Below are 9,888 nucleotides of genomic sequence, written 5' to 3'. Positions count from 1 at the left end.
GACCCCTTCCAACCCAACCCAACCCAACCCAACCCAACCCAACCATTCTGTGGCTCCATGATATAAGACCCCTTCCAACCCAACCCAACCCAACAATTCTGTGGCTCTGTAATCTACAAGACTCCTTCCAACCCAACTCAACTCAACCCAACTCAACCCAACCCAACCCAACCCAACCATTCTGTGGCTTTGTGATCTATAAGACCCCTTCCAACCCAACCCAACCAACTCTATATCTCTGTGATCTTCAAGATGCTTCCCAAACCAACTCAACCATTCTATGTCTCTGTGATCTTTTAGATCCTTCCCAGCCCAACCCATTCTGTGGCTCTGTGACCTATAAAGGTCCCTTCCAACCCAATTCATTCTATGAATCTCCAGTTCCCCAGGCCGGACCAAGCCCCGAGGCCCCTTTCTCCCTGTGGGATTCCACCTGGGGCATGTTCTCCCACCCCAGGCCGCTCTCCAGGTGAATTTCCCCAGTGTGCATGGCCAACTGTGTGGTCTTGGTTGTGCTTCTTCCGTGTTTGTCTGTCTGTCTGTTCCATCCCGTTGGCTTTTTTTGACCCGTAGTGTGTTTGAACGTAGCTACATCCACCTGTGTTGCTCCCACGTGTGATAGCACACCCAGAGCTCTGGGCAGTCTCCTGTTTGATTTTACTTGTCATTTTCTGCACATTGCTGGATTTCCAAGTACGCACCCCTCGCCGGTGCCCGGCTGGACGGGGCCAGTCCCCGGGAGAGCAGAGTGGCAGCACGTAGGACTCTCAGGCCAGATGCCACCCACCACCGCTGGGCTGCCGGTTCCTCCTGGATGCCACCTGCATGGATCAGGTCTGCTTTGCTCCAGGCTGTGCCGCACCGCAGCTTCCAGCAGAGGGTGGGAACTCCAGTGCTGTCTGCCCGGCGGAGGTGGTGCAGCCCACGGCTGCGGCTGGGGACCGGGCAGTGCTCTGGGCAGGGTCGTGCCTCGGTCTTAGCGCAGCACATCTCACTTTGTTCACCCATGGTTGGCAGTGGGAGGGCTCCTGTCTGTGCGCTCCGTGCTGCTGCTGCTGTCACACAGCATGCTGTAGGTGGGGAAGCTGTGGGCACGTGGGCTCTGTGATGCGGGCAGCGGTCGGGGCCAGTTTTGGGGCTGAGCAGAGCCGGCTGCTGACCCCACATCAGGACAGCACTCATCAGCATTCACGTGATTAGAGCTGTTTGCAGTGCACGGCAGCCAGTTCCATCCTCGTTCAGCTGAGCTGACATTTCAGACAATGGCACAGCCTGCACGCGTCCCTTCGGGGTCACCCAGCTGCCGCCCCGCTGCTTGGCACAGCTTCTGACAGCGTCTCACCCGAGCTCAGCACGGCTCCGCTGAGCCCTGAGTGCAGGCAGGACAGGGATGGGCACTGCGTGCAGCCCAGTAGGGCCGTGTCGGTGTGGGCAGTGGGCAGTGCCCCCACACAGCCCCTTTGTGCAGCATTGTTCCCACTGAAAACATCCAACAGCAGCGGAACGAGGTGTGCGATCCGCTCTGGCTTTCACTGGTGCTTGCTTAGCTGAGTACCTTTTCTTAGCACAGGTTTTGCATTTACTTTTTGGGAAGGGTGGGGAGGTGTAAAACGGGGTTACTTGCTGGTTACACTGAGGAGGCTGAGTCCTGCAGCATCCCCAAGGCGTGGATGGTTCAGGTGTGATTCTGGGAGAGCGTCACAGAATCAGGGAGCTGTAGGATGGTTGTGGTGGAAAGGACCAAATCAGTCATAGAGCCATGGGATGGTTGGGTTGGAAGGGTCCTTAAAGATCATAGAGTCATGGGATGGTTGGATTGGAAGGGTCCTTAAAGATCATAGAGCCATGGGATGGTTGGGTTGGAAGAGTCCTTAAAGATGAGAGAACCACAGAATGGTTGGGTTGGAAGGGTCCTTAAAGATGAGAGAACCACAGAATGGTTGGGTTGGAAGGGTCCTTAAAGATCATCCAGTGCCAATCCCCTGCTGTGGACTGTGTGCCCTCCAGCATGGGCTGGGCAGTGCCGGGGCCACACCGCTCTCTGATTAAATGCCTTCCTGGCATCTGACCTCGATCTCCCCTCGGTGTAAAGCCATTCCCTCACGTCCTGTCACTATCAGTGCCCCTCCTGCTCATGTACTGCCTTCTTATAAAAGTTCTTATAAAAGGTTTGGGAGGAGTGAAATAAGTAAAGGAACGCTGCTAGAGCAGAGGTGGAGGCAGCTCTCCCTGGCACAGACAGTGTCTGTGGAGCAGGGGCAGCACGCAGCCACCCCAGTGGGTCACATCCTTTGAGCACTGTGCTGGTTCAGGACCGGTGTTGCTTGTGCTGCACCAAAGCAGCCCCCACCCATAACGTCCCGTAACTGCCCTGTTTTGCTCTCCCGTGACAACGTGCTGGCCTCAGCAGTGGATTTATGGAGAAGAATTTCATACTTCTTTTGAACTGGTGAGGCAAGAGTGCAGGAGGTGGTTTGTGGCACAGCCTTCTCTGGATTGGTGCGAGGTGCTGTTGGGTGAGGAGGGATCCGGGCTCTGCTGTGTGTCCGTGGGGCAGGAATCTCCCATCAGTGCACCCAGCTCTGCTTGCTGTGCTTGCAAGGCCTCCAGGTCTCCCCCCATCGCTCCTGTTGAGTCCACATCATCGTCCAGCCCAACACGTGTGCCTTGTTTCCATTCACACCCGCTTACCTCCGGCAGGTGTGGGTCTGCTCACTGCCCTGGCCCTGTTGTGTGTTCCATTGACAGCGTTCTGTTTCCACCTCTTCTATCTCTTCCCGACCTTCCTCTGAGCACAGAGCGTGGCTGCATCGCCGCGCTGCCGACCTGCGGGCGCAGCTGTGACCCACAGGGATTGCCAGTCCTCTGTAGGGCTCCTTAATCATTGAGTCAGAGGATCACAGGATGGCCTGGGTTGCAAAGGCCCACAGTGCTCATCAGTTCCAACCCCCTGCTGTGTGCAGGTCGCCAACCTGCAGCCCAGGCTGCCCAGAGCCACATCCAGCCTGGCCTCGGATGCCTGCAGGGATGGGATGAGCATCCACAGCCTCCTTGGGCAACCTGTTCCAGTGCCTCACCACCCTCTGCATGAAAAACTTCCTCCTCACATCCAACCCAAACCTCCCCTGTCTCAGTTTAAAGCCATTCCCCTTGTCCTGTCACCATCCACCCTCACAAACAGCCGTTCCCCTCTGTTTATCCGCTCCCTTCAAGCACTGAAGGCCACACTGAGGTCTCCTTGCAGCCTTCTCTTCTCCAAGCCAAACAATCCCAGTTCCCTCAACCTTCCCTCACAGCAGAGCTGCTCCAGCCCTCTGACCATCTCAGTGCCTCCTCTGGACCCGCTCCCAGAGCTCCAAGAGCTTCACAGCTCCTGCTGTTTGGATGGGGATGTTCTGCTCAGCACAAGGCAGCACGGGGCCAGCCTGGTGCTCACACGGCTGTCGGTGTTTGGTTGTGCTGCTGGCAGCGGTGAGAGCCGTGCTTTTCCTGCCCTGCACAGCCCCGCAGAGGGCAGCTCTCCTGGGTTGGCCCCCAGGAGCAGGGCTGGCGATGTGGGACCGCGCGTTGTGGCACTGGGGATGCTGAGAGCGGTGAGCAGCACAGAGCGAGGCGGTGCTGTTCTGTGGGGAGAGGACAGGGATGAGGAGCAGGAGGAGCTCGATGCTGTGGGAAAAGGTTAATAGCAGAGTCAGCGTTCCGTATCAGCGTCCCGTTTGGTTTTGCGGAGTTGCTAATTGTAAGAGAACCACGGTGCTTAACGAGAACTCGTGGTTTGCAGAAAACATGGAAGCCGTGGGGGACACCGAGACGTAGAATCTCAGAATCGTTCAGGTTGGATGAGACCTCTCAGATCACCACTCAAGCCCGTCCCCACCACGTCCCCAAGTGCCCCACGGAGGATTCTTCCCATGGGCAGCGATGGTGAAAACCATCTGCAGGAATGGGTTTGTGTGGATCACTGTTTCCCGTGGGGACGTTCAGGTTGGATGAGCTCCACGTTGCTTGCAGCTCCACGTGGGGCCTGAAGTCAGAGGAATGGTGGTGTTGGAGGGGAGTGCTGGGGGGGCACCTCCAGGTCTGGAGGCTGTGCCAGCGCTGGGCCATCCTCGCAGTAAAGAACCATTTGATGTCTTCCTATGGAAAGTCTTTCTTCTTTCTGTATTCTAAGTGTGCCCATTGCTGCTCGTCCCCTCTGGGCACCGCCTCCCCCTTCTTCATTCCCTTCCATCAGATGTTTACACACTGATAGAGAGCCCCCAAAGCCTCCCTCCAGCCAAGCAGCCCCAGCTGTCCCAGTGCCTCATCGCCATCACGGCCCTCTCTTGGCTCTCCTAGAGCCCACATCCCTCTTGCAGTGGGGAGCCCAGCGCTGCCCCAGGCTCTGGGTGAGCCCTCACTGTGTGGGATTGGCTCTGTGAGCGGCCCCAGGACACGTTGCTGGCTCCTGGTCCTGCAGCACGGGCTTCTCCCACCCCCTCAGGTGCAGGATTTTGCTTTTCCCTTTGCTGGGCTTCCTGAGTTCGCTCCCAGCTCATTTCTCTGATCACCGCAGTCTTCGCAGCCGTTCGGTGCATCTGCCCCTGCACCCTATTTGTAAACAAACTGCTGAGGGGATCCTTTTCCCCATCGTCGGGGTAATTAAAGAGGACATTGGGATTTGTTGGCCACAGCAGCACCCAGCAGCACCCACAGTTCTCCAGTGTGTGCTGCACACCGTGCTGCTGGCCCCGCTCCTGCAGCCCCGCATCTCTGCACTGGGGGTCCTGGCTGTGTGCTCACCTCAGTCGCTCCCATTGCAGCCATGCGTGCTGCCACGTTTCCCTGCCGTTCAGCAGCAGCGTCCATTTCCAGGTGACACGTGGCCCACGTGCTCTGACCTTTGCTTTGGGGGTTTCCTTTCCTTTCTCTTTCGCCCTTCCCTTTCACCTTCTGTTCTCAGAGCCAGACGAGGGGTTTCTGGCAGACCAAATCCCTTTGAAAGGAGAGCTGTAGGGTGTGATGCCGTCTGTGCGTGCACCGCCCTGCGCGGGGGGACTCAGCACCTCCAACTGCATTTGGGCAGAGAGAGAGGGGCAGTGCCTGCCTGCAGCCCACCCTGCCCATGGCCGTAACCTCTGGGCTCTCCGGGTGCTGCTGGAGAACCACAAGTGCAGCCCCACAGCTCAGTGACACTTTGGGGGTGGTCTTGGTGGGAGGAGAATCAGAGAATCAGAGAATCGGAGAATCCTAGAATGGCCTGGGTTGAAAAGGACCACAATGACCATCCGGTTCCAACCCCCTGCTGTGTGCAGGGTTGCCAACCACCAGACCAGGCTGCCCAGAGCCACGTCCAGCCTGGAGAATCCTTTTGCAGTTCCGTGATGAGCGCTGGAGGTGTTTTGGAGGGAGGATGAGAACGTTTGGGCACCAGGAGTGGTGAAAACGAGAGCAAGTGGCAGAGTTCTCCTTGTGGTGACTGGAAGGCGTTGCCTGTTGCTGGGTCTGCTTACTGCTGAAGGAATTGGGACCGAAATACCAAGATCAAAGAAAGGAGACTCAACCATCAGTGGCGTGCACAAAATCTGCCTTTTAATGCCTTCCGTCAGAGCGTTCCCAAAGGGTTCAATTAGCAGCCGGGCAAACACAGCATCCCTCTTTGCTTGGTGAGAACGTGCTTTCCTCGTGAGATGCTTCCCGTGAGAGCTGTTCCCTCTTTTTGCTGATTGCAGCCCGCGCTGTGAGACGTGTGCTGGGTCCTGGGCTCCCTGTCGGGAGGCAGAGCTGTGGCAGCCACCGTCCCCTTGCTGCTGTGGTCCTCCAAGGTGCAGCCGGAGCATCGCCGCGCACGGGAGGTGAAGAAAGCATTTCATTTTCCCTACGAAGCTTCCGGGTTGCGTTTACACGGAAATGTGCCCAAAGGAGCAGTGGGCAACACTGAAGAGACCTGGTAAAGACAAAGCCCTTGATAGCGTCACCCTAAAACAGAGCAGCACCCTCAGATGGAGCAGCTCCTGAAGACGGAGCAGCGTTTGGCCTCAGCTGGGTCCTGGCGTGTCCGTATGAGTGTGCAGACCTCTGGCCAATCGCATGATGTGCCAAGGTGAACCCACAGCGAGGAGCACTGATGCAGAAGAAGCCCTCTGAGCAGATATTGCTGCTCTGTGTGATGCGTCAGAAGGGAGGCGGTGCTGAGCCGTCGCTTGTGAAGGATCCCATCCAGAAACACCTCCCTGGCTCAGAGCAGAACTGAGTGCCTGTGAGCGAAGCACTGTGCTGGTGGTCGGTGGAGAAGTCATCTTCCAGAGCTGGGCAGCGGGGAGCGGTGTCCTCTATGGCACAGCACTGCTGGTGGAGCAGAGCTCCTGCAGGCACTGGGACAGCGGTGCTGCCAACTGTCCTCCGTGCTGAAGAGGATGAGCTCTGCAGAGCTCTTTCCTGAGCTGGCCTGACCCTGGAAGCCACTGGACACCAAAGGATTTGTGCTGACAGCCACGGAGTCCTTGCAGCTCAGCATGCTGCAGCTCTGCACCCTCACAGGCAGTGACAGCAGTGCTGAGGTCGCTGCATCCACACATGCCAACCTTACCTGGCTCTGGGGAGAGGGGTGTCCGTGACACCGGAGCACAACTGACAGCAGTGCCTCGCTGTGCCCATCTGTGGGGATTTCCAGATCCTCTGCAGGGATGCCACGTGCTTGTGAAGCTTTCCTGTTTGCAGCTGAAACTCAAAAGAAGCTCAGGACAAATTGCAGCATTAGTGGGGCAGGTCTCCCCTGTCCGAACTCCCATCCTCAGCTCCTGGGTCCTCCAGCAGTTCTTGTGGCAGAGCTTGGAAGCTCTCAGAATCATTCAGCTTGGAAAAGAGCTCTGAGATGCCCAGTCCAACCCCGGCCCATCCCACTGCCCACGTCCCCCAGTGCCACATCCCTGTGGTCACTGAACACCCCCAGGGATGGGGGCTCCCCACCGCCCTGGGCAGCTGTGCAGTGCTGACCGCTCTTTGCAGCACAGCTTCTGCCCAGGCTCCAACCCGACCCTCCCCATGGCACCCTGAGCCCATTCCCTCAACACACAACACAGCGTGTTGCTGTCCTCTGAAATCCTCTCTGCTGCGGTCGTCATTCATCCTCCATCAAGATTAATTCACATTTGGACACAGATTTTGGCTTGTTCTGCAAGTTCCATGGAAGATGAGCCCTCAGACCGTAACTAATTGCATCCCTCAGCAGCGAGGCTGTGGCGTTGTCGCATCACATTGCTCCTGGCAGCCACAGCCCTGCCCTCATTCTGCAGGTATGACAGCTGGGTGTCACCTGCTGCCTGGTGAGCATTCCTGCATGGCATCCTCGTGCTTTCCCACTGCAATCTCTCCTTTCCCAACCTCTGGGAGCAGTCCCCCCTCTCCATCCCATCTTCGCCAGGCTGAGCAAACTCTTGGCAACCAGCTGCCACTGCCTGCAGCCGCTCCTCTTCACATTTACCTTTCTTGAACGTGGGGGACCTGAACTGTCCTCCAAATTCCAGCAGAGATGGCAGCGGTGTCTGCTGCGGTGATGTGAGCTCACATGTAGGTCTTGTAGCATTCCTGCTGTGCCAGTGCCTCCGGGCTGTGCCAGCAGACCCAGAACTTTCTCTTCCTTCATCATTTCCTATGGATGAGCTCAGGCTGAAAGCAGAGATCCTTTGCCAGCCCCGTGAGCTGCATACCTTCCGTTTGTGTTCTGTTTCTCGTACCGCAGCCCTCAAGGTCAATCAGTTGTTCCTCTTTCATATTGATGGCACTTCCCAAGTGTGACTCACCGTCACGCTCCTTTGTCACTCCTGCTTTCTGTGCCAGGGTGGGAAGAAGATCAGCACAAGAGGCAGCGTGGCTGAGCCCACGGGCTGCAGGCAGCCCTTCCTATTCCTGTGAAGCTCATCTTAGTTAGCACCTATGGGCCTCTCAGTACGTGGCTCTGACGCAGCATCTGCGTTGGTGGCTTTGGGCACTGAATGCATTTCTGTTGCCGTCGGTTTGTTCCAGGAGGGGAAGGCAGAGCTGCAGGTGCCCCAGTGCCTTTCTGCCCCTCCGTGGCTGGGCTGGAAGTTGGGTTGCCGACTGGCCAAGAGCAACGCACTCCATTGGCTGCTTGTTGGCAAAGCACAGCCTCGTCAAAGAGTGGCAGTCAGGGCAGCTGGAGGCAGCACGGGGCAGAAGTGGCTGAGCTGGATGCTGGGTGCACAGAAGGACCGCGCAAAGTTCCATGGCCTCGCTCAGCACCGAGGCCCCGATGGCCCCACAGGTTGCCACCCCTGGGCTCCACGGGCCGAGGGGCTCGCTTTGGTCTGAGCACTCCAAGCAGTTGCCCTCTGCTGGTTTTTTGTTTCATTTATTTTCTCATTGGGAGCATCCTTGTTTATGCCAGGCGAGGTTTATGACAAGCAGGTGATGGCAGAAGGGAGGTGTTCTTGCAGCACCATTTGTCTCCTCTCAGATCCTCCAGTCTGATGCAGAGCAGACCTTGGCTGGTGCCCAGGGACACCGCGCATCCCCGGCGTTGCTGCAGAAGGGACTGGCCCAGCACCACACTGCCCACACACAGCCCTGCAGGTCGGAGCGTTTATGCTCATGGGGGCAGAGCAAGATGCAGACAGGTCAGGCCACTCCCTGCCCCACGCACAGCCTGCAGCAGAGCTCAGCCCCATTCTGTGATGGTCGGATCCTGCTGCCCCACACCCGGAGCTTCGCGCCGGTGCCTGGGGAGGTGCTGGAAGTCCCTCTCATCCTACAGAGGGGCTCTGTCCCCGTAGCAGACGTGCTCAGGCGGTTTGTGTTGCTCTGGCTGTGTCTGTCGCTCTGCCTTAGTGAGGGGAGGTGGTCCCAGCCGGAGGGGGCAGGCGGCGGTGCGAGGTCCTCAGTGTGGCACTTCCCAGTGAATCCGCAGAGGGCTGCAGGGCCAGGGCTGCTCCCAGGAGGGCTTTGGGTGTGCGGAGCGATGGCAGTGCAGCCGAGATCCAGAGCTCCTGGAGAAAACTCCTGCACCTCTTTTGCCTCCTCGGAGCAGACCTCGCAGGGCTTGCAGCAGGTCTTGGCCAGAGCTCCGAGCCGCGTCCCCGCGCGTTGTTTGTGTGCTCTGTGTCTGGGGACCTGGCCTCACCCCGCGCTCTGCTCTCTCTTCTCTCTCTCTCGCTGTACCGTTCTTTCTGCAGACTTTTCAGTAGTTTAGGAGAACTCAGCACCATTTCCCAGCGGAGCTCCGGGACCACCTACACGGTTCGACCTGGCAGTCGCTACCCCGTAACCCGACGTACCCCCAGCCCCGTGAAGCCGGCTCTGGATCGGACAGAGCCGCTCAGCACCGTGCGGCCCTACGGCCTGACCCCTCCCACCATCCTCAAATCTTCCAGCCTCTCCATCCCACACGAGCCCAAGGAGGTGCGCTTTGTGGTCAGGAGCGTGAGCGCCCGGAGCCGCTCCCCGTCCCCGTCCCCCTCACCAGGGCCACCCCTGCACACCCTCCACCCGCCGAGGCCCTTCATGCAGAAACCCCTCCACCTGTGGAACAAGTACGACGTTGGGGACTGGCTGGAAAGCATCAACTTGGTGGAGCACCGAGACAAGTTTGAGGACCATGAGATCGAGGGCACGCATCTGCCCGCCCTCACCAAGGAGGACTTTGTGGAGTTGGGGGTGACACGGGTCGGGCACCGGATGAACATCGAGCGGGCACTCAAGCAGCTGGTAGACAGCTGACCGTGCTAGGCAGCGCCGGCCTCTTCCAGAGCCACCAACAGGGCGGGGGGATGTTTCTACCAGACTAATAAAACCCATTTTGATTCTCTTTCTACTCTGAGCACTGCACTGAAGGGTGCGGAGCCTGACGGCTCCCACCCCCTCCCAGGCGGCCCCGCGCCGCGCACGCGCAGC

The 9,888-nt window shown here is 58.3% G+C and overlaps 1 protein-coding gene across 1 annotated transcript in view; it reads left to right on the top strand.

The window, feature by feature from the left end:
• Nucleotides 1–9,805, top strand: part of LOC104917237 (SH3 and multiple ankyrin repeat domains protein 3-like) — a 22,377-nt gene extending 12,572 nt beyond the window's left edge. Inside the window, exon 5 of the mRNA XM_010728429.3 lies at nucleotides 9,171–9,805. Within this exon, the coding sequence (XP_010726731.2) occupies nucleotides 9,171–9,714 (544 nt within the window). The 3' untranslated portion in view covers nucleotides 9,715–9,805. The remainder of the gene's footprint in view (nucleotides 1–9,170) is intronic.
• The last annotated feature ends 83 nt before the right edge of the window (nucleotides 9,806–9,888 follow it).

The sequence above is a fragment of the Meleagris gallopavo genome, unplaced genomic scaffold (assembly GCF_000146605.3).
Source record: "Meleagris gallopavo isolate NT-WF06-2002-E0010 breed Aviagen turkey brand Nicholas breeding stock unplaced genomic scaffold, Turkey_5.1 ChrUn_random_7180001957802, whole genome shotgun sequence".
NCBI lineage: Eukaryota > Metazoa > Chordata > Aves > Galliformes > Phasianidae > Meleagris > Meleagris gallopavo.
Note: the sequence above shows the minus strand (reverse complement) of the source record. Positions and strands in the feature narration are given on the sequence as shown.